Source organism: Rhamphochromis sp. 'chilingali' (genome assembly GCF_963969265.1).
Source record: "Rhamphochromis sp. 'chilingali' genome assembly, chromosome: 4".
NCBI lineage: Eukaryota > Metazoa > Chordata > Actinopteri > Cichliformes > Cichlidae > Rhamphochromis > Rhamphochromis sp. 'chilingali'.
The window spans coordinates 1,926,210-1,949,885 of record NC_137948.1 but is presented as its reverse complement, the minus strand read 5'-3'; the positions used below and the strand labels follow the sequence as shown (position 1 = coordinate 1,949,885).

General features: G+C 45.5%; 1 protein-coding gene across 2 annotated transcripts; it reads right to left on the bottom strand.

Annotated features, from left to right (window-relative positions):
* Nucleotides 1–111: 111 nt before the first annotated feature.
* On the bottom strand, nt 112–21,698 carry col17a1a (collagen, type XVII, alpha 1a). 2 transcript variants are annotated; one of them, XM_080881247.1, is made up of 55 exons: nt 21,555–21,698; nt 18,532–18,614; nt 18,358–18,428; nt 18,123–18,164; nt 16,267–16,704; nt 15,100–15,147; nt 14,969–15,022; nt 14,813–14,860; nt 14,584–14,727; nt 14,145–14,234; nt 13,174–13,248; nt 13,009–13,083; nt 12,837–12,875; nt 12,568–12,726; nt 12,349–12,420; nt 12,230–12,274; nt 10,693–10,824; nt 10,317–10,607; nt 10,183–10,233; nt 10,082–10,108; nt 9,980–10,006; nt 9,840–9,902; nt 9,649–9,753; nt 9,512–9,574; nt 9,352–9,387; nt 9,208–9,261; nt 8,538–8,609; nt 7,895–7,957; nt 7,743–7,814; nt 7,587–7,613; nt 7,466–7,501; nt 7,140–7,175; nt 6,929–7,045; nt 6,791–6,844; nt 6,616–6,699; nt 6,477–6,527; nt 6,295–6,357; nt 6,148–6,207; nt 6,020–6,046; nt 5,895–5,945; nt 5,721–5,783; nt 5,538–5,576; nt 3,857–3,988; nt 3,680–3,775; nt 3,455–3,580; nt 3,293–3,376; nt 2,982–3,128; nt 2,734–2,892; nt 2,444–2,578; nt 2,225–2,362; nt 1,599–1,745; nt 1,383–1,517; nt 1,228–1,308; nt 1,075–1,128; nt 112–248 (listed from the first exon to the last, which is right to left on the bottom strand). In XM_080881247.1, exons 3-55 carry the CDS (start codon nt 18,413–18,415, stop codon nt 199–201), a joined length of 4,635 nt encoding a protein of 1,544 aa, XP_080737373.1. In that variant the 5' UTR covers nt 18,416–18,428; nt 18,532–18,614; nt 21,555–21,698; the 3' UTR covers nt 112–198. The 2 variants fall into 2 exon arrangements, with proteins under 2 accessions (XP_080737373.1, XP_080737374.1); XM_080881248.1 differs by having other exon boundaries at nt 6,616–6,696.
* Nucleotides 21,699–23,676: the final 1,978 nt, after the last annotated feature.

Sequence of the window (23,676 nt, the reverse complement as noted above, 5' to 3'; positions counted from 1 at the left end):
CCCAAGACTTGAACCACAAACTCCAAAAAACATAAAATACTCGTTGGTCTGATGAGTAAAAAATGAAATGGTAAAGTTACCACTGAACACCGTCACAGATGACATGATTCAATACGACGTCCCTGATTTCATGTGTTTCATGTTCAAAACACATTTACAGTTAAAACACCAGCGAAACTACTTTCAGCAGCTCAGGCGTCAAACACCAGCATTCCTCTTCCTCCTTTTACTCGTCACTGCGAATTCTCCTGAAACAGCAGAAAACCTTCAGTTACGTTTTTTACTGTAAAGTCACTGACAGGAAATCGTTCCCACAAAAACATTTCAGTCAAAATTCTGCGTTTTTCACAGACTGTGGAAAGAAAAACAAACAGTTCTGGGTCTGAAAAAGGAATTGGTGTAGAGGTTTAGACATCTGCTTGTCTAGCAAAAGGTCGCTGGCGTTATTCCAGCAGGAGACACAAATGCCTTCGAGGTTGAGTCAGGAAAGTCTGCTGACTCAAACATGAAGCGTGTTGAGCCTGCATTCTCTCAAACGACCAGCAGGGGCCGACTCGTCTAGCTGCAAACAATCAGCCTCCAGAGAAGAAAAGTTCAGCTACCACTGAAATGCCAAATAAGCTGCATTAAAAAGCATGTTTGTGGCTTTTTGTTATGTTAGAGTACCAACCAGTGGCTGATGAAGGCTATGCTGAACATTTACACACAGCTTATTGCTGCAGAAGCAAAGGTTCGCAGTAACGACTGCATTCAGTGAACATTGTTACCAGTTTGACAGTTTGTTACCCCGAGGGCGTGTCGAGTCCCGCCCTTTCTCAGACTCCTCCCTCACTGACAGCCGTCAGCTCGAGGCTTCATATCAGGGCTTTACTGCATTACCATGCTGCCTACGTCCTGTTTGCTCACTTTGATGAGCTGTTTAGTTGCGTTTAAGAGAAGTGAGCACTTTGCCAGTTTTGGTGAAGTAGCTACAGAAATGTCAACAACATCAGAAGAGTCTGGATGGATGAACAGCACAACAGGCCAGAGGAAAACCTTTTACTGTTCTTTTAAACTCCCACGAGCAACACTGACCTCTGTCCCCTTTTGGGCCTCTGTAAACGTCATGTCCAGGAAGGCCTCGCTCACCTGTGTCCACACACACAAAAAACACATCTTAAGATTATAAACCGATGCGTTAAATGTTCTGACACTACCAATGAAGTCCACGATTTCCTTTTACTGCACCTCTCTCTCCTTTCAGTCCTGGAAATCCCCTCTCCCCCTTCTGGCCTGGTCTCCCAGGTGGTCCCACGATGGCTCCATGACCTGTGGAGAACACACTCGGTGGTTAAAACACATCCACATTCTGCTGTACCATGCTGCTGCTATATGTCCTTTACTTTTTATATATTCCACTAAATCAGAAACGTTGGTGTCAGAACCAAACAGTCTGCTGTATCCTGGTGGACCCGGAGGTCCCGGTGGCCCCGGGGGTCCCTGGATGACACGTTCAGTGTCACGGAGGAGACCACGAGCTGCAAACAGACCGAGAAGAAGTGTTAACCAGCAGTCCTTTCAGACGTGCTTTACTTTGGCCCGATAGGACAGTCACTCACATTTGATGTATTCCACCAGATCTGTGGCGTTTCCATGGGAATGAAGCCAGTGGCTGTATCCTGGATGACCTGGGGGTCCTGGGGGTCCTGGAGGGCCTTGAAAGACATGTCTGTACTCCCTCATAATGTCCCGCACTACACCATGAGCTGCAGATCAAAGGAAACAGGGTGATACAAATGTCACGATTTAAGAGTGTTTAGCATTGTTTATTTAAAAAACGTCCAGCAGGGGGCAGCACCTCTGGATACAAAACAAAGCCTCACACATTAAACTAGCATTTTAAAGCTTCAACACAAGAGTCCACAAATCCGCCAGTAGTATCACAGTGGACACACCATTGTTTATGGGCTGTCTGTATCTCCCGAGGTAGAGCAGCTCATCTACTAATCAAGTTGGTGGTTTGATCCCAGTCTGCATGCCAAATATCCGTGGGAATGATATTAACCCCATGTTGCTCTCTGATGCATCCATTAGAGTGTGAATGTTAGATATAAGTGTTGTATTAAGTACTTTGAGTGATCAGAGTAGAAAAAAGTATATAAGAACAGTCCATTTACCATTTTATATACATAACCGTGCACTTCAGTGTCAGTTATAAAGGAAACCAAAGGTCAGGTTGACTTACATTTTAAGTATTCCACCACATCCATGACATTTTGTTGGGAACTAACCAATCGGGCCTCTCCAGGCATTCCTGGAGGTCCTGGAGGTCCTTGAACCACGCGCTCAGAGTGGCTCATGGCATCATGGAGCAGACCGTGGGCTGCATGATTTAAGAAAATGTGTTTAAACAGATTCAGTCTGAAGTCAATCATATTTTTTATAAAGCGTGGCGGCCACCTACATTTGATGTAATCAGTTACTTTGAGAGCCATACTGGAGTAGTCGTCAGGCAAACCTGGCTCTCCCTTGTGTCCTGGGGGTCCAGGAGGACCTGGTGGACCAGGAATTCCAAACATGGCGGCACTCGCATCATCACCTGGAGGAAAACACAGCACAGTCTAAGTTCATTAAACTGTAGCCTCTTCTCTACCCACGAGTCTCTGTAACAGCTGTCACCATCTATTCCCCACAAAGACGTAGAACCAAAGAATATCTGGATTTTAAATGGGCGAAGCATTGCTTTAAACTCACTCTTGGTATATTCTTGTAGTTCAGCTTTGAGTGTGTCTCTGTTGAGATGGTCAGCAAAAGTAACCAACCCACTGATTGGTCCAGGGGGTCCCTCAGGTCCAGGGGGTCCCTCAGGTCCAGGGGGTCCGGGTGGGCCTGGAGGACCTTTGAAAGCAACATCTGTAGGAGGGCAGTGGAGAAGAAGACCAACAGTGAGACGCAGTTTCTCTCTTTGAGAAGGTGGAGTGAAAGATTTCTGTCAAACTCACTTTGCAGGTAGTCACGAATGTCTGAGCTGATGTATTTAAAAAATCCAGGTGGACCAGGTGGACCTTCCGGGCCAGGTGGACCTTGTGAGCCAGGGATACCCGGGGGACCAGGAGGCCCCTGAGGGCCAACTAAAGTCTGATACCCATCTAGTTGGATAATATATTTATTGGATTAATAATGGTACTAAATCACGGTGAACTTGAGGTATCTTAAAGTCGACCCACTCAGCTGGGTTCTGGCTGTGGGTCAACATTGTTTCACCCAGACCAAACCATCTGGTCTAACTGCAGAGATTTGTGATGCTTCTTACCTGGTAAAAAGTTTCCAGGAAAACCAGGAGCTCCAGGTGGTCCGGGAGGTCCAGGAGGTCCAGGGACAGCAAGCGCCTCCCTCTCTGCAGAGAGACCAGGATTATAGTCAGACACAACAGAGGACCTTTTTGGTAGGTCGCCTGTAAGACTGTCACACCTACCAGACATCAAACTCAGGACACGTTCAGCCACCTCCTGTGTGTTAAAGCTGTAGCTGCCATAGCCTGGAGCTCCTGGAGGTCCCTGTGGACCCGGAGGACCAGCAATGTATCGCCTCACGTCCTCTCCTGGAAACAAATGATAGGATTCATCACTTTTAGATTCTCATGAAACAATTTTGAATTTCTTTCATTGTAGCAGATGTTGCCTGTGTAGCAGAGACTTACTCTGTAAGAGGCTGATCATGTCACTGAGAGAGACGGAGCCAGGAGGACCCGGAGGACCAGGAGGGCCTGGGGTCCCGTCATAACCTCTGCCTGAACCTGAAACAGCAACAGTTACGGACCTTCACTCACACGTCTTGTGTACCATCCTGTGGAGCATTATCATGTGATTGACCATACTGTGGATGTAGGCCATGACTCTGCTGGCGACATCATCAACCAGCCCGTCCACTGCATGTCCAGGTGTGCCTGGTGCCCCCGGAGGCCCAGGAGGCCCAGGAGGTCCAACGAAGTACTCTCTGATGCCACCACCTGATGTCAAAGCACATTTATTCAACATTTTTATCCATGTGTAGATACCAAGTTGAAATACCAGGTTCAAACATAGTTGCAAGCAGCGACAAAGTAGAATGAAAGCTACAAGCAGCCATACAGTTCAGCAGGGCGCCATGTCCAAAGCGAGGCTGAAAGCACCTTTTGCTTTTCGCAGCACCTCCCAGTGTTCAGGTGATGCTCATGAGGGGGCGACAAGTCCAAGATCGTGGATTGGAAAATATTTAAACTCAAAGAATAACAAAGTGGACACATGACAACTGACAGCTGATGGTACAACTTTTCATGTCTTGGTCTTTAAAGAATTATTTTTTAATTATTGCTGCATCCTTTTTAGTTGCACGATGTTTTGTGCCATCTTAAAACGTGATTCAAGTATATGTACCAAATTGGAATTTGACAAATACTTCCAATTTTCCCAACTTTGTGGCTGATTTATGTTAGCTGTGATGGATGAGGACATTAAAAAAAGGAAAAATCTAAACCCTAACATCTGCGAGGCTTGGCCCGAAGATCATCTATCCCAGTTTTATCCCAACTGTGACCTTTGAATTTTTCTTTAATCCCGAATTTCATTTCATTGGATGCTTTAAAATCAACACGATCCAAGGATTCCAAGTTTCGTCATTTGTATAAAGCAGTTCAAAATTACATGCATAAACACAAGTCCAATTCTAGCCCATAGGTGGCGCTGGAGTGCTTGAGGCGCAGATGTGAAGCTTGGTGTAAAAAAAACCACACACAAAAAAACAAAATCAGGAACTTTTTGCCAAATTTGTTAATGTTTTAGTGTCTGCCATGGACTCCAGAGGGAGCTTCAAAGAAGAAGAATTTGATGGAGATGTATAAGAAAAGGGAGAAGCAGCGTGCCTGCGCAGCTTTGCCAGTGCACAGCTTACTCTTAAGGAATTCTGCAATGCACGGGGTCAAACCAAGTGATCCCGATCCAGGACAATCTCTTCCAGGTGGACCGGGCGGTCCAGGTAGGCCTGGGGGGCAAGGATTGAGCAAGCTACCTGGTGCGATAACACGAATTCCCAGAATGTCATTTACATGCAGACAATAAGCTCAAATATCAGTTTAAAAATATTTGCTAATGACAAGAACATCCACATCTTCAAACGCTGGCCGAGCAGTGACACCGACTTCTATACAGCCACAAGTTGTATAGTGTGCTGAACACTTTACAACCACAGGAGTCGCCCCCTGTTGGTTGTTCAAAGGAAAGCATGTTTGAAACAGTTTAAGTAACATTTCTAATAATCTAACACTGTCAAACTCACACTGGGAAGGCTTTAAAGAAAGAAAAAGGATCAAACTAGATACAGAGCAACTAATGCCCGAGGGTTCGGAAAATTTGGGTTTGGTGTGCTAGCAGCAGCTAATCAGGCAGAGACGAATAGGCTGTAAATGAAGGCTTTCCTTTAATTATTCTACACCACCCTGGGACAAATTACTTCCAATAATGTAAAACTGTGAGACTTTGAAGATACATCACAGATATAGCATATGTGAGGGATGACTTTACCTGCGGAGACTCCTGGAGGTCCTGGATCTCCCGTATCACCTGTGAAAGGAAACATAAATCAAATTAAAGTAAATTAGAGCCTTTTCTGAGTTGGAAGCACACGGACAGAAAGAAGAACCAATGTGCAAACATGAAAAGACAATGTCGGAAAGCTCAATAAGCTCAGAAATGATTTGAATTTACCTTTAGGTCCCGGTGGCCCGTCTGGACCTGGTGGGCCTTGAGTTCCAGGCTGACCTGGGAAACCTGCAATGAAAACCATTCATATCCAATCATAGCTCGACTGTTTGTTACTGACCCCAGAAATACCTCAGGGGCACCTGAACACATTGAGACAGTAAAAGGTTCCTGACATACCAACACCTGGGTCTCCAGGGCTTCCTGGAAGGCCTGGTTGTCCTGGTTCTCCTGGAAGAGCCACCATTACATTTAGACTGTCTGTGAAAACCTGGAGTTTCTAAAGTACGACGCAGTTTCCTCACCTTGGTACCCTTGTGGTCCTGGGTCACCTAAGACGAAAGAATTATAGAAAACATTCAAACTTCAACACTGGCCAGTTAATTTTCAAAAATATTCAATCGTCAATATTCATCTGGTCCTCTGCACCTACCCTGTGACCCTTTCTGCCCCGGGGGTCCTGGAGGTCCGGGTGGTCCAGCAAAGAAGGTTTCTGAGATACAAAGTAAAGTGCACCAAATGCCATGCAAAGACACCAGAGGACAGTGTGTTTGTGTGAAATTAGTTTTCTTTTACCAACCTGATGTCGGCACAAAGCTCCCAGGTGCTCCTTTCTCGCCTGGAGGTCCAGGTTCGCCGATACCTGTGAGGACACAGATCGGTTTAAGATGGAGAAAAATATTCTGATGCTGCCAAAATCATCTTTTATGCTGATCATCTATTTATTTATCTTTGTGTCCGTGGAGAAGAATACTTATTTACCTGGCTCTCCAGGAGGACCTCTGGGTCCTGGGGGACCCTCTTTAGACTCACCTGAATGAAAGTAACATTTGCATAATCGCGAGTTTAATTTAAGCCACAATGTTTGACATATTTGTGTTACATATAGCTCTAAACGTACCAGGAGGACCCTGAGGACCAGGTACTCCAGGAGGTCCTGGAGGTCCTTGTGGACCACGAGATCCAACCACTGAGGAAGTGTCTGCTAGGTAAGAAAACACCGAGGACGTGTTAATATAATATGTTTTTGCTGAAACCAGTAGTGGATTTGGTGAAACTAAAGCTGTACCGCTCACCTGGCTCCCCCTTCTGCCCCCTCTCTCCCTTTTCTCCTCGCTCTCCCTTAGATCCTAAATGATTTTATCACAGGAAAAAATCAGTCCACATTTTTATTCCATCCAGATGCTTCGCATTGGACAAGATGGCAGATTTACCTGGTTGTCCTGGGATACCAGCAGGGCCAATTGGACCCGACAGACCAGGTGATCCAGCAGGACCTGGAGGTCCAGCTGGTCCTGGAGGTCCAGGGATGGCCACAGTATCAGAGCCAACTATACACAAAAAGATAAACCAAAACCAAGTAAAGCTTTTCAAGCCCAAAAATGAACGACATGTAGTGAGTGTAACAAATCCTGCTGTTCTTACCTGGAGAAACGACTTTACCAGGTGTTCCTGGTTCACCTGAAACACAGCGTTAGGCTTCATCAAGCACCTATGCAGTCTAGACATATATCAACGCCTCCACCAGCTTTTGAGAAAACCACTCTTTAGTGTTTCATACATTTTAATAAGTAACAGTATTTATTAATGTCTTTGAGGTTTTTAGGGGAACTTTGGCTCCAGTTTTGTTCATCAGCGTAGCCTCACATGCTTTAAGGTTAAGAGCTCCAGACCTTCTGCCCTGTTGGTCCAAACTTTTTTCATTTTCATAGGAAATAAATAAACTGACTAGAAAGAAAAGACGACCTCACCTTTACCACCAGGCTGGCCTGGGATTCCTGCAATACCTGAACAACAGATCACAAAAGCAAAACATGATCATTTAAATATGTACATTTGAATCTGTACCTTAGTTTTTGTATATTATCATACCTGGGGGTCCCTGCAGCCCAGGGGGGCCTGAGGAAAAAAGTGTTATTGTAAGGCGTGAGAGAGATTGAGGTTTTTATCTCAGGTTAGTCAGATAACATTAAACCGAACATGTAACCAGTAGCAGCAGAGGACTTTTGGTGGACAGGCATTTGATACCTGGGGGACCGGCATCTCCAGGAACTCCAGGTGGTCCTCTGGCACCAGGAAGTCCTACTGAACCTGGGTCACCTACAGTTTATACACAGATGTTTTATACCATTTACAACACTGTGTTCTGTAGTTATTCAGTGTTTGTCCAAACTTCTCACCTGCAATTCCTTTAGATCCCTTTAATCCTGGAGGTCCTTGAGGTCCAGGCTGTCCGGGTTCACCTAAAAATAAAGGGTTGAGGTTTGAAGATGACATTTTTAAGTCTCACTAGTTATTTCTTGCTTCGTCTTGTAATAGAATAACCTCAACCCAACATACATATGTACTGCTAGCCTGCATTGGCTGACAACGTGGCGCGTCCTTACACACTTTTGGTAACTTTTATCTCTACAAGCCAAACATGGCGAAATATCAGCATTCAAAATGACTGTATTTCAGTTATTGTTAAAGATGCAGAGTGAATCTGGGAGGGGCTAAAATCTAAAACTAAACTGCCCCCTTCTGCCGACAGAGTCTTTTTACCCTTTAGCTGTAAAAGGTTGATGGGATTGTCAGCCTGCCAGCAGGCGGGCATTGTGGAGACCAGAGTTTGTGAAAACGATAACTAGAGAGGTCTGAATCCTGGTGACCTTGACCTCAAGGTCAGAGGTCAATGTGCCTGATAATCTCGTAGGATTTTCAAATATTTAATATTAGTTATGTGCTGGTGGCCACAGCAGAGAGGCCATGTGAGTGAACTCTTCATGTGCAACAGAAGGACTGCGTGGCCTTTGTGGATCACAGACGTGTGCTGAGACACACCTGCCGGTCCACGTGGTCCCCTCTCTCCGTGGTCTCCTTTGGTTCCCGGCAGCCCAGGTGTTCCTCGCTCCCCTGCGTCACAGACAGTGGAAGAAGGTGGGGTGATCAGAGAGTTGTACAAAGTGGATAAAAGCTTATCCGTTCAGCAACTCAGTGCATTCAGGTACATGGACATGAGCTGCTGAAGATCAAACGGAGCACCAGAAGTGAGGAAAAAAGGGGATTCGAGTGATTTGGATCATGCCAGGGCTGATTGATAGGAAGGCACCAACTCAGAGAACTGCTCGTTAAAACTGAGCTATGCATGAACGCACAACAATCGGATCAAAGCTTCAGGCTGCTGGTGGTGATGTAGCCGTGTGGGGATATTTTCTGGGCACCTTAGTACCAGCTGAGCTCGCCACAGTGTAGCTGAGTATTGTTACTGAGCCTTTATGACCATAGCACCTGCATGGTGCTATCATCTTAACATGGACCAATATGTTAGTGAGACAAAGGATTTAAGCAGCAAAAAGGAGTCCAGCCAGGTATGAGCAAGGTGTATCTAATAAAGTGGCCACTGAATGTACACACGGTCTATGGATTTTGGGTAATATTGTCACAACACACTTAGAAGTGTCAGCATCCCAGTTTATACACAAGTCTAAAAAACCGAAGAGAAAGCGTCTACCTTTGGTTCCTGGAAGCCCCGCCTCCCCCTGGAATCCCTTTGATCCAGGAGCACCTGGATACATTTTGACAGATTTAATGAAGAAAAGGCCGTTGGTCGACACAAATCAACACTTTTAATATAGATGTGAAACTGAGTCTTTACCAGGACTTCCTGCGGCACCCGGCTCTCCTGTGGCACCTAAAGCAGACAAGAAAAACATGCTTGTAGCTGCTAATTAGCATTTAACCTAAAACCTGCTAAATAACATTTTGATTCTTTGAATCTAAACTATCTGGTTTGATCATCACAAGCTTAACTTTACCTTTTGGACCTGCAGGTCCAGCAATACCAGCGGGACCCGGTCGTCCTGGCTCACCCTGGAATCCTTTCAAAGCCAAAATACAATCAGTAAATCCTCTCATGTATTTAGCTCGCTGACTTACTTGTATAGTTTCAAACCTCTGTCTCCTTTGGCTCCAAAGCCAGGTGATCCAGGTTCTCCTCGAGGGCCCACCGGTCCTTCCCGACCCCTCTGACCTTGTGGTCCCTCAGCACCTGGTTCACCTGAGCAAAGAAGAGGAGGAGTCAGGGCTTTTTTCCTTTTAGTGTTGTCTTTACAAAAGTTATTAAATATTAATTATTAAATATACCTGCACTTCCCTTTGGTCCCCTTGGTCCTTCCAAACCTGGGTGCCCGATCTGCCCAGGAAGACCTAAAGCAGACAGACATCAAAGAAGAGGTTTGTCGGCTCACCGGGGAGGAAACAAACACATTAGTTCTGAGGCTTACCTGGAGGGCCAGACGTTCCTATATCACCTGCAACAAAACAAGTGTCAGCAGCTAGTTCCACATATTACACCGTTATTATGTGTACCTAGAAGTACTCCTCACCTTTTTGTCCTAATGGCCCTGGGTCACCTGTAATGCAGAAGCCGAGACGATAAATACAAACAAAACATGAATTTCTAAACGATTTTTAAATGATTTCAAACCTTTAGGTCCCGGCTCTCCTCTCTCTCCTTTCAGTGAGTATGCCAGAGTTTCTAAACCCAAATAAAGTTTTCAGTATTTGTTAAATGTCCAGAAATGGTTGAAGACAGCTGATCGGTGCGTTACATTTTCACACCTCTTACAGATCCTGAGCGGAGCTCATCCCTGACCAGCTGCTGTATGAGTCTTTCCAGGGTGGCCCTGTCCTGGACCAGGCTGTTTCCCGTGCCTCCGCCTTTGCCAGCACCATCCAGGTTGAGCCCGTTGTCGGAGTCGATGAGGGTTGAAGCGGCGTTCTTCTCGATGTATGTGGATTCCACCCGCTCGGAGATTTTGTTGCCAGAAGACGTCAAGTGACTGACTGACGCGGATCTGGTGATGGCTTCCAGAACGTCCACGCGGCCTTTCAGGCGTCTGACTTCTTCACCTGTGAGACAAGACGCAGGCTGGCAGGTAAACCTGTGCAGATCACTCTCACAGACCCCTGTGATGGTGAAGTCTTTCCATCTTACCCAAAGCAATGAGTCCAAAAAGGACACTGAAGAGGAGCAACAGGCTGAGCAGGAGGCCCAGGAGCCACTGCCACCAGCTGCAGCAGGAGCACAAGCCAAAACTGGACTGTTTCATGTCTTTTATATGGATGTCTGAGAAATAAACAGATTCATGTTGTTTAGTCATATTGGATCTATTTTTACATACAAGATAAAAATAAACCTGCATTCTTCTTTAACGGCCAGCAGGGGGCGACTGTTGCAAAAATGAGCCAGATTTTTACAAAAGTCCGGTTTCGTGATTTCAATTCAAATCAGTTTTATTTATACAGAAAGAAATCACAACAACAGTTGCCTCAAGGTGCTTTTATTGTAAGGCAGACCCTACAATCATACCATCATGCAGCCCCGATCAAAAGTTTAAGATCGTAACAAGGTTCCAAGTAGAGCTTCAACGTGCAACAAGAGGAAATGAGAGCGAGAAAAAACTTTTTTTCTAGCCATTTATTGAAAACAGCGTTTAAACTGAAACAGGCTGTTTTACACCTGTAAAACCTGTAAACCCCCCAAAACAGAAATCAAACATGAACTCAGTCATGAGCAGCTCCACTGTTATTGATGATCACTTCAAACATTCGTTGTGGCTTCTTGATTCAAGCGTTTCCATGAGGTGAGGGGGAACAGACGGCTGCACAAACACATCTACTGTCTGGAACTGTTGTCCATTTCTGTAAACCTCCCCTGCCATCCATCCTGAAAGTTCTCAGTTGGATTTAGATCAGAGGAACACGCAGGATGGTCCAAGAGAGTGATGTTATTCTCCTGTGGGCACCGTGACCCTGCTGCTGCAGTTCAACAACCCGACCATGTTCTAAAAGCTAACGTTTGTTTGGCTTTGCCACCAGAACGTCACGGCAGTGTGACTACCTGACCGAAAATGACAATGAATCCACATTTTGCAACAGCCTGTTTCAGTTTAAGCGTTATTTTCAATAAATCGCTCAGAAAATGTTTTGCGTCACTCCCATTTCTTCTTGTTGGATGTTGAAGCTCTACCTGCAACCTTGTTAAGATCCAACTGTGCAAAATATGATTTTTCTCATTTTTCAAGTAGTCCCCGCTGGCGACAGCGGGAAGGAAAAACTCCCTTTTAAGAGGAAGAAACCTCACCCAGGCTCAGGGAGGGGCGGGGCCATCTGCTACGACCGTTTGAGGTGAGGGGATGAAGACAGGACAAAGGTTTGCTCACATGTGAGCGTGATTCCTGAGAGTCTGAGAGCCTGCAGGCTTCACTGTTCAGCTCAAGAGGCTGCTGCTCACGACGTTAAAGCTGCTGTTTAGTTGATACGATTTTTCCTTTTGGCTTATTTATTAAAACATAATTAATCAACTTCAGATGGCCTAGGAGACCTCCACACAGACCCAGGCTAGCAGTTCCCAGTGCACATGTAAAGTGTTTCGCTTTGTAGCTAACAGCTGACGATGTGTGGGTAACATCACACCCTAAATATGTCAGAATATCTAAATCTGCAGGAGTTTATTAAGACTGTTAACATACCTGCATAGGTGGCTTTGTCTTTAGTCCCAGCTTTCAGGGTCGAAGCTACGGCAGAAACAGAGATGACATTAATAAGTGCAAACCAGGCGTATAACCTGTGTGACAGTTATCCGGCCTACATTCTGTTGCTCTGTCCACTGTGCTGAAGGATTTCAGTTTCTCAGTCTTCAGGGTGTCATCAGAGAACAAAGCTGCAACACATCAATGACCCCTGATCAAGAATCAGATCTTCAGGACCATTAAAGTAATAATATATCTACAAGAGCCAAACACAGCTGTGCTCTAGACCTTCAAATTTAACTCCAAATAATAAAGCTCAGATTTTCAGTTTGTGTTACCGGGTAAACTGGCAGGTGCAGCAGACATGAACTGCTTCCCGGTGTCTTTGGCCACGACGAGCCGCTCTGTCGGCTTGATTGGAGCGTTCTCCTTCTCCGTGAGCACAAACTTAAAGTCTTTCCCCGAGGCCTCGTCACCGGTGGGGCTGCTGGGTCTCACTGTCAGACACAGACAGCGGGACATTCGTGTCAGTGATGACCTGTGCCTAATTAAACATCTTAAATCTTTTTCACAGCCAGCAGCTGGAGCGTTATCTTCATGTCCTCACCTGTGCTCGTTCCAGACACGTTCTTCTGCACGCCGTAAACTGTGAGGAGACAGGAACACGTCCTCATTAAACAGGGAGAGGGCAAAGCTGTGAGCTAATGTGTGCGGGTGCTTTTTAGTGTCACGTCTAGGAGGTGAAGTGGGACAGACTGGATAAAGGATCAGTGCTTCACCTATGTGTGTGTTGGCTGCAGTGGGAGAAAAGGCAGTGGGAGTGGTCAGGTTATTCTGCACGCCGTACACTGGAGCTGAAACAGAGTCAAACAGCGTCGTTATCCGGTGACAGCGTGAAGCTCAGCATTGAACGCTGCGCTGTGACACGGCAGGAAAAGGCTCACCGGAGCTGCCGTTCTGCGCCGGAGACGGGCCGCCGCTCACAGACGGAGAGCCGAGTGTCAGGTTGTTCTGAGCTCCTGTACGTGACAGAACAGCCGCATTAGTCTTATCATCATTATCTGCCACCGACGGCAAAGAAAAGGCTTCAGAGGCCTGCACGGGTCTACAGCAGAAACATGCAGTGCAGGGCGAACTGAGGGAGAACATCACAGGACTCTGTTACTGCCAGAGGAAACGATGATACCTCCGTTCATCTATAACAGGGACACGCATGCAGCATGTAACATATGCAGTGTTTTAATGCCCAGCAGCTTTAATAGCATCTATCCATGTCTTCAGTAAACAAAGGTTTACAAAGGGTTGCTGTGGCTTATTTTTCCCTTTGTTGTCTTTGTTTCCTTGCATCACAGTATTGTGGTTAAAATCATCTTCATCATCTTCCTTTATAGGTTTGTAAAGTCTTCAGCGTTTTCTTTTTGTTTGAGGTGAATTTAAAATGACGTCTCTGAATATGTTCAATATTTAAGACGATTTTATATTAAAACATTTATAAAATAAAAACAAGCTTTTATAGATTTTTCTTTTCAGAAACTGCCCCACGGTTTGTTTATAAACAGTGTTTACACAAACATTGTTTTTTATTAAAGGAAACAAAGTCTTCTGTTTGAATGGTGAAAGTTTTCGTCTTTCTTCACCAAAGTAAACGAACCTTTTCTCTATGCTGCTGTGCTACAAACACAGATCAGATCTGAAGCTTAAGTTGAACCTTGCGACCTGTCTGCATCACCACGGTAACGAGCTGATCTGGAGCAGGATTTTGAAATTGTGCGGATTCATGTTTATTTTTATTTACTGTTGCTGAAGGAAAACAGCAGAGGATCCATACAGAGCGTGAAGCAGAAAGGTTGGCTAACAAACAAAGTTCGCGACCTCCATCCTCTCTGAGGCAAACACAAACCCTCCTGTCACCGACCTGGCTGGTAGAGGCTGCTCAGGTTGCTGTGGTTGGGGTTGCACATGTAGCTGCTCACAGACGAGCCACTCCACAGGCTGCCGTACTGATCTAAGAGGGAAGAAAGAGGAGATATTCATCCACTCACCTCCTTCTCACATGGCAGACATGTTTGGGCCTAACTGGGCCTCCTTTCAGCCCTCATTGCTCAGTTGCAGCTCTGACAAAGGTTGCATGGACTCGATGTGATCTCGATGTCACACCTGACAAATATAAGCTGGACCTGTTGGTTGAGTCCAGCAGTTAGATGCATCCTGGATCAATCTTCTCAATCCAGGATGGTTGTTGCCCGTCTAAAGCGTTTGTGTAGAGGTGGGCAACTCCTGAGGTCCACCTCTGCATCATCTCAGAGTTTAAATTGCTACACGAGTGACATGTGAGGCCTTTAAAGTGACCGAACCTGCACCGGAGCTGTCAGGCAGGGTCCTCGGGTCCACGCTGGCCTTCTTGGGGATGGGCAGCGTGTTGTTAGGGGACTGGGTGGGGCTGATGCCGGTGGAGCGGTTTCCTCTCAGCAGGCGCTTCACGTCGTCCAGCTCCGTCCCTGAAGCACAGGAACCGGTGCATTTGGACCAAACTGATGGATGAATGCTTTACGGTCTGGATGTGTGATGGAGGGCGATACTCACAGCTTCCTGTAGGAGAAGCGCTCTGCAGCCGGACTCTGATCTCACTCTCTGAAAGCAACCCAAACTAATCAGTTGACCTTTAACCTGATACCTTTAGATTAAAACAAAACGGTGTCGTGCTTCATTTTTATTGATCATGTGGTTTCAGCGTGTCACCTCGGCTCTGAGCTCTCCCTCTAGTGACAGAAGTGGATGGTGCGCTTGAACTGCCTGTAAAAACACAACGTCCAAAAATCTGTTATAGTGCACGTGTAAACTTTTAATCTGAAATTCAAGCATAAACTCACCATAATCCTTCCTGTTGTACTCTGGAGAGGAGTTTGGACTCGAGCTCTCTGAAACATAAAATTAAAGAACTAATTATTAGAAAGCTGGACATCCTGTTCCACAGGGGGCGCTATCGAGACCGTCCAGCATGAACGAGAACCTGAAGAGTCCAAACATAGATATTTTATATTCTTTTGTTTTCCTGGAAATGTCCATCATGGTTCAGTAGACGTGTTTTAGACAATAGTTGAAGCTCAGTTTCTTCTTTACAGTTTGAGCTGATGTAAACTCGTTTCTGTGAGTGAAGGTCATCGCAGCAGCCCGAGCAGCAGAGGGAGCTGCATCACCACAACCAGCCGTGGAAGCTTCTGCTGGGCTTTAACTACAACTATGAATACAGAAACACCGACACTGCAGTTCCTCAAATGGCCACTTGAGGCCTCCGGTCTCGATGGAGGTTCCAGGTTTCCGAACAAGCTTAGAGGTTCAGTTTTTTTACCTCTAACATCTGGATACTGACGTGCTAATCGTTTTCCGGTTGACTTCAGCTGCATATTTTTAATCTAACTGATGCAATAGCATCTAAATATACTCACTTCATGCTTGCAGTGAACAAAATGCTCTGCCAATGACTTATTTCAGCTGGACAAACAATTAATATGTTCACGAAGATAAAATAAAAAGTCTTCGGAGCTTAAAGAGAAAGTGACCGGACGTCTTTGAGTTTGTTGAAGATGTTTCACCTCTAACCCGAGAAGCTCGTTCGGTTAGAATAAATGTGATAGTTTGATTCTTTCTAGTAGATGATGTAAACAATTATTTTAGCTGTTTAGCTTCATTGACTCGAGGATTAGCCTGCCAGCGCCCCCTGCTGCAACTCAGACCAAACTGCAGCCAGTTAATGTGTGAAGGTTGAACCTTCGATGATTCAGGCTGTTTATGACTTTAGCTGATTTCTGTGATTTTTTATTAAAAACATTAATTTCATTAAAGTGATTTAACATGTTTACTACGACTCGTCATGTTTTCTACAGGAACTGGTCGATTCCTGAAAAATGTCTGCTTTTACTTTTTTGGCGCTGATTGTAATTTGCTGGTTCTGATTCCATAATTAAGCATCTTATTTTTTCACGTCTCTCAGTAACATAAAGCTGGCTTATTACTGCTTATTGACCTTTGACCCTCACCGTCAAAGGCCTCTGACAGCGCTGCAGCCATGGTGGTGATGCTCTTCCTCTCCTTTGAAGCAGGTGAAGAAGTGAACACGGAGGAGGAGGAGGAGGAGCCCCTCTTCGCCTCCCCTGATCTTCCTGAGCTGTAGCCGGGTTTGTTCACGGTGGAAACTGTCACAGCGCCCAAACCTCCGTCCCTTTTCGCCCCCTCTCTGCCACCGCTTCCTGCACTGTAGGACATGTTTGAGGAGCCGGCAGCAGCCCTGAACTCTTCACCCGACGCCTCCCAAGCCTCTGAAACCAGAGACCCTCCGCCTGAAGATGCAGCAGAGGAAGCTCCTACAGAGGTGGTGCTGATTCCCTTGCTGGATGTGGTCGCTCCAGAGCCTCCTGGTGCAGCTCCACCACCTGACCCACTGACACCCAGTGATGGACCACCTGAAGGCAAAGAGACTGCAGACAAACAGCTTAGTTAAAACCAAATGAATATTTTTCCTTCTTTAATCTTTGTTTTTCTTGTCATCGGTTCAGTAATTTATCAAACTGTCTGCCTGCCGCGACCGAGCCAGGCGAGGACTGCAAGACCGAACTGGCAGAGTTCATATTTGACCTTTAATTTAAAAAAGAAGAAAAGTAACAACATTCCTCAGATGATCCTCCGCTTGCCTCTCTGTGTCTCAGCATGCTTTATGACTGTGAGCCCTGCAGCCTCAGGTGTGACTTATGCCAGGCACACAGCAGGTGCTGCCCACAGTCGTCTCCATTTCTATTATCAATGATAAGCTGTCAGCTGCCAGCCTGTGCCAGGAACCACATGAGACAGAAACACAGCGGCATCACTCTCAGTACAGAGCAGGTGCCAGTTATGAAGACCTGTCATCTGAACACCTTTCAGGTCTTTCTTTAGTTTCACAGCTCGCAGTCGTGCTGCTGTGGTTCAGCTTCATGTTCTTCATTTCAACGCATCGCCAGAAAACACTGAAGAGAGCAAAGTGAAGCGTTTAGCTTCAGCAGCACAACACTGACGTGGCAGCAGCTACACAGGCTCTGTTCTGCAGGTACGACTCCAAGAACAAACATGATGATTCCCGAGGCTCAGGTTTGGATTTGGATGAGTCGAGAGCTTCTGTGTTGGCAGCTGTGGTGCAATGAGAGGATCCAACCTTGCCAGACGTTCAGGTTTATCCTTCAGCTGGTTGATCTTTGAATGTTAAACAACGTTAAAGATGTGGTTGTAAATTTCTGTCTCCTAAATCTTCAGTCTGGTTCAGTTCCAGCCGGAGACGCGAGCCTCCTGTGGGCTTCTGTCACAGGGCTCCGGTTTAAAACCCACGTGAGCCGCGCAAATCTTGTTCACTGAAAGTCTGAAAAGTTGATTTTGGTGAACCGAACAAACTTTCTGTGGTTTCCTGGATGACTGATCATCGACACACTGACCGAGAGCTGACTCTCCTTTGTCATGGATTTCTGTAAACCTGGTTTTGTTGATTTGTGGCCACTTGGACATAAACGAGACAACAAACAACATTTAGTTTCTTCATAGGAAGTTTTTGATTTAACACTTTTACATGTTCAAGTTTCCACTGCAAAAATAAAGGAAAACGATGATGAATGTGCTGAAGCAAAGAGTGGATACAGACTCAAAACCAATAAAAACCTGTAATGATGATAAATGTGTGATAACTACAGGATACAAATGTTTTTCTTACTCGTTTGTCTCCAAGTGGAGAGAAAAATGATTCAGAAAACAACTTTATTCCTGTAACCTAATGATGATTAATGTGTTTGATGTGATTTGTTTCGTCTCCATGAATAATGTCCCTGGAGTTATTGATTGATATCCACATGAAAGTAAAAACATCTAAACTTACTTGGCGACGTCAGTCGAACAGTCTTTGGTGGTTTTCTGAAGACTGTGAAGAAATATTTAGTCGTTAATACGTCGTCTCTGATGCTCTCACAGGATTTTCCACCATGTTTCCCAAACTCCTGACAGCCTTTAACGTGCATTCACATTCAGTCCAAACATGATTTATTCTCAGCTGTGATTCGATTAAACCGAGTTTCTTTTAACCAACATTTCAGAACAAACCTCTCTGGTCTTACCTTTGTTTACGGCGCCTCCGCCTGAGCCGACCGTCCTCTCCGCCGTCGACCTGTCCATCCAACGCTAACTGCTGCAACAACACACATGCTGCTGCAGTCAGTCCACAACAAAGCAGCTCTCGTATTGTGTGAGAGATGAAAGAGCGCGACTCGTAAAAAGCCTGATTTTCTTACAGTGAAGTGGACTTTGCTGCACGCCCGAGGCCGTGTTTGCACACCGATATGTCTCTGAGCTCGTGTTTCTCTCCTTTGTGTCTCTGATGGAAAAAGCTCTTTAGAATGATTGAAAGCTCTGCAGAAAGGACGCAGCTCTTTGTTCTCCTGATAAATGTGGCTTTGCTTTTAACAGATGGGACGAATGTAGAAAAACAATCCTCAGCAAAACTGAAGCAGGTCTGAGGTTTTACTGGTGAACTGGGAGGTGGCATCAAAGGTTTTCCAACAGTCCAACAAATGGACTGAAAACACCTGAATTCTCCTCAACTGAAATTATTTAAAGGCTTCCAGCATCAATGCTGAAAACAAACCACTGTGGCCCATCCGTCATCTGATGGAGGGAGAAGAACCGAGGACTGAGGCAAAAGTTTAAAGTCTACAGAAACCACAAAGGAAGGCACAGGGATGAGACTCTTCATACAGAGAAAAGAAGGGAGGGAGCTCGGAGAAGAGCCGTGAGACAAACAGTCAGGGAACCAAAGACAGGAAGTTGACTTGAGGAAGAGCGACTACTAAGACAGGAAGTGAAACCTGGAGGACACAATCCCTGACAGCATCATCAAAACTAAAGCATAACCTCACTGAGGACCAGAGATGCGTTACTGTAATCCGATTACTTTTTTCAAGTAACTTGACCAACAGTGCTGAGGTCTCAGGACTGCGAGTCAGTGTGTCGTGTTTAAGAGATGTTCACTGAAGTTAAAGACGGGTCGGGCTGTACTTTTACACGACGGCGCCCTGAGTCAGCGTAACCTTGGAGACGAGTGCAGAGAGCCTTTAACCTCCTAAGACCCGAACTCTCCATGCATGCATTTTTAATTTCTCTTCATCAGACTGGGACCTGATGAAGAGGATTTCAGGCCCTTCTAGAGCAAAATGTAGTATTTGATGTGATGTCCACATATGTGGATGCCAGGTCCTAGGACGGGACGCCACCTCACGTGACACGGAGGCACACATACAGCCCACTGTGACCTTCAGTGGGTCAGACTGGGGAAAATCCACTTCCTGTCAGTGTAAAGTAGGTTATCTGCACATTTAGTCCCCAAGATATCACAATACAAGAAAAGGAAGGGCCAACAGTATGTCTCAGTTTTTATTCTGCTTCGCGAACAAGTCCAGAATTCCTTTACGTGTCTTGATGCTGCTCAGACATCCAGGTGAGGAAACGCCAGAAAGTCGATTCTGTTCATCTCAACGTAACCAAGTCAAAGCTGAAGGAGTGACTGAGCTGAGTGAACAAATGTCTCTCTCAGTGAAAACGTCCAGATGAACAGAGTCGCCTTCCTGGCCGTCGTCCTGCATGTTTCCAAAGCCAACTTTGTGACAGTTTAAATAAAGGTTACACGGAGCTGCTGCGCCCTGCTGTGGAACAAAGTGGTATTACAGAAAAGTCCAGCCTTTGTTTATCTCTTCCACAGGCCAACATAAAGTCATTGTTTCTTCAGGTTTTTAAAACACAAGAATTACAAACAGCTTTAAAGACATAAAAATACTACCTCGAGGCTTTGGTGTAAAAACGTTTTTAAAGCACCTCATATTCATCCTGTGAGTTTCCAAACATTTAAAAATACTCCGACTGTGACGGGACGTTCACAGGATCACACGTAGGAAACTCTGGGTCATTTGAAGAGAAGCAGAATCAACATGTACGACCTTTATATACCTTTTAAAATAATCCACTTTGGTTGCTTCCTTGTTCTTCTGAACCCACATTTTTAAAATCTCCAGGTTCATTAAACCCTAAACTGAATTATGAAGCACCGCTGATAGTTTTTTCTTCCCAATCTTGAAATGTAAACATTGAAGGTTTTATTAGAATAAAACATATTTAGAGACGGTCTATTAGGAACACCTGGACTGATTAACTCCTCACTGCTGCGATTTTTTTATCATCAACTCAAAAACATCTTTAAATTCAGACCCAAAACAAACAGCCTCTGTGGGTCAGAGATGCTCAGAGAACTTTGAGTTTTAGAGCTTTTAAAGGACATTTTAACTTCTGCCTATCTGAAAATAACATCCTTAGCAGCCTCGTCACTGAGATCGCGCTGTCAGCTTTCATTCTCTGGTTGTGTCTGAGCATTAAAACTTATTTGGCTTCATTTAGGAAACGACAGAGTTCAGGATGAAACAAACGCTTTCACAGCAGTCACCCTGCAAAGACAACATCTGATACCCTCATGGCGCCGACACCTCACTTCCTCGTAGGCCTTAAAGAAGGAAAAGTTAAAAAATGGTGCCCTCAAGTGTTTTTGTCACTAATGCCAAAACCTGGTGCCTCCAGCTCAGCTGATGTGTGAAGCTGATTGGAAAACAATGTTTCAGTGATGCCAGAGAAAGTGACGGGCTGGTCCGAACAGGAGCTTCTGTAAACAGCTGCTGGATGTCTGAGTGCTGCTCAGCCCTCTCAGCACCAGCCTTCTGCAAACCCAGACCAACATGATGCTAAACCGCTGGACCGGAGGGAGATGTTTCCACTGCTTCAGATGACTGGGCATCTTTTTGGAAATAAATGATCCTGATATAACAGGAGAATCTATTAACGGGGCAGAGTGTGACTCACACTCCCCCCAAAACCTCCTGCAAAGGCTGCACATGTGTCCCTGCACAGTTTAACAGCTCAGTGCTGGCAAACACACGAGATTCAAATCTGCTCATAACAAGAACCTGATCACACTTGGACAGTGATGCCACAGTGATGCCACATGAACACATGAAACTCTTCAAACACTACATGTATTTAAACATTGTGATTCTTCTTGTTTTTGTAGTACACAGAGGGTCTGAGCTTCCCTCAAACATTCACTAAAGTTTAAAAAGTTATTTTTCACTTTCTAACAAACCTTACAGCTTAAAAAGAATATTTCCGTCACAGGCTGGTACTCTGATCAGGAACACACGGGTCAACCAGCAGCTTTACTCACACCAGCCTCAGTCTCACCTGAAATGAAGCAGACGAAGATGAAGCTTTACTTTACCTCTCAGCTCGTTTGCGCTAAACCAGTGCGTCTCATCCTCCTCAGCACAAATAAAGAAGACGTGGAGTCCAGGTGCTGAAGGGGAGCGATGTGCATGCATGCGTGTGTCTGGAGAGTTTATGTATTAGCTTTGTGTGACTCACAGCTTCATCCGACAAGTTCCAACAAAGTCAAACGTGCTTTCATTTCAGCGCCTGACAGCCCGCCGGGGGCGACGGGAATCAAAGTTTTACACACTCGCATGAATGCAGCGAGAGCCGCTCAACAACATGCTGCACAAATACACTACGAACGCACTGACTTACAGCTGCGATTAAACCTGTTTGTGGCGAACAGACTGAAAGTTTTTATGTTGGATTAAATAAAACAAACTCACTGAAATGCGTCATTAAAAATGACAGCAGGAAACTGTGCACAGAAAAAGTGCTAAAAACTGCACAGCAGGTAAACATGCGCAGATCTTCTCGGTATAAGTGCTCGTGCACGTGTTTACGTGCTCGTGCAGCGGGCCTTACAGCGGCAGTGAAGCCTCCCGACTCTTTTTACTCTCAGTGAAGCAGAGAAACGCAGCTCACAACATGATCTCCACCAGTTCACACCAGGAATTATGAGAAACTTTCACGCACTTTTCATTTTTGTGTATATGCTTGTAGGCCACTTTATTAGGTACACCTTGCTGGTACCAGGTTGGACCCCTCCTTGAAAAGCCTCTTCAGTCCTTCGTGGCACAAACTCACTGAGTGCTGCAAACATTCCTCTGACACGCTGATCCATGTTGACATGATACCATCACACAGATATACATGATGTGAAGCTGTCGTTCCACCTCTGTGGACTGTGGAGGCCGTCTGAGCACAGCAAACTCATCGTGAGGTTCCAGAAACCGTCTGAGGTGCTGTGAGATGTGTGCGCCGTCCTGGAAGCAGCCAGCAGAGGATGCTACATTGTGGCCACGGTCAGCAACAACACTCGGGTAGGTCGTGCTGTTAAAACGATGCTCAGGAGGTGCTGGAGGGCCCAAAGTGTTCCAGCGAAAGATCCATCCCATGAAACACCACCAACTCATGTTGTTCACACCAGATTCTGACCCGAACGTCTGAATCTCACAGAGGAGATGAAGACTCCTCCCACCAGGTGGTTTTCAAATCTCTTGTTTCTGTTGTCAGACCCAAAAGCACCGAGTGGCCGGAAACGAAATCATTCACATAAATGACTCCAGACTCGCTCTCCTCAGACACGAGTCTGAGTCGAAACCAGCAAACGTCCTGCAGTAAGTCTAATCGGCCACTAGATAGAGGAATAAACACCAGACTGGGTAAAATATTTTGGACGCCTCCTCCATGAGTTCAGCCTTTTTGACTAAATAAACAACCAGCTGTTCTGTGAACACAAGAAAAACGGGTTTGTGTGTGAAGAGAAAGTGTGGATGTCCGTGGCTGCGTCACGTTGCTATAAGGTGCTCTGTGTAAAAGCTCTAAATGTTTGCCTTTACCTGTGAGGATCCTCCCCCATTGACTAACAGAAAACCAGTTTACATTACTGGAAGTACCGGTTTCCCCGTGCAGTGATGCGAGCTGCTCTGCAGGTGTATTATCAGTGAGGGGCTCCTTCTAACTCACCTGCTTATGGAAAAGTTCCTCTTCTATCACAGGACATTTCCACTTGCTGTGACAGTCCACACTGAGGGGGAATACCTGGGAGTTTATTTCACGATGGAGGGAGAGTGTGCTGACTCTCTCTGAGTTTGACATGGAAATGCTGATGAACCTTTCAGTCGGCTCCAAACTGCAGCATCCATCAGTGACTTCATTCTAATAAGCAGATCACAGGATGCAGCACACAGCAGCCCGAGCTCTCGGCTCACAGCGATGACTTTAACAAAGACACATTTCAAACTTTGTGAACTTCCACCGCTGTAGCGTTTCAGAGCTGACAGAGATGAAAACAAGTCAGAACAGACGAGCTTTAATATGACAGGAATCAGATGTTTGGAAGGCTTCCTGTCATATTTTGGCTCATCTGCTGCAATCTTTCGATTTTACTTCTGTTGCTTGAACAAGTCTGAAACTGAATGAAACTGGAGTGAGGAATGAATTCTTCACTGACGGGAATCTTCTGCTAT

What these genes read in the sequence shown, in the direction of transcription:
- col17a1a (XM_080881247.1), bottom strand. Translation starts at nt 18,415, where the DNA reads ATGGACAGGTCGACGGCGGAGAGGACGGTCGGCTCAGGCGGAGGCGCC. An exon ending in TGGACCTGCAGGTCCAAAAG is followed by an intron (nt 9,388 to 9,511) that starts GTAAAGTTAAGC and finishes TGTCTGCTTTAG; the next exon opens with GTGCCACAGGAGAGCCGGGT. An exon ending in TGGTATCCCAGGACAACCAG is followed by an intron (nt 6,845 to 6,928) that starts GTAAATCTGCCA and finishes AAAATCATTTAG; the next exon opens with GATCTAAGGGAGAGCGAGGA.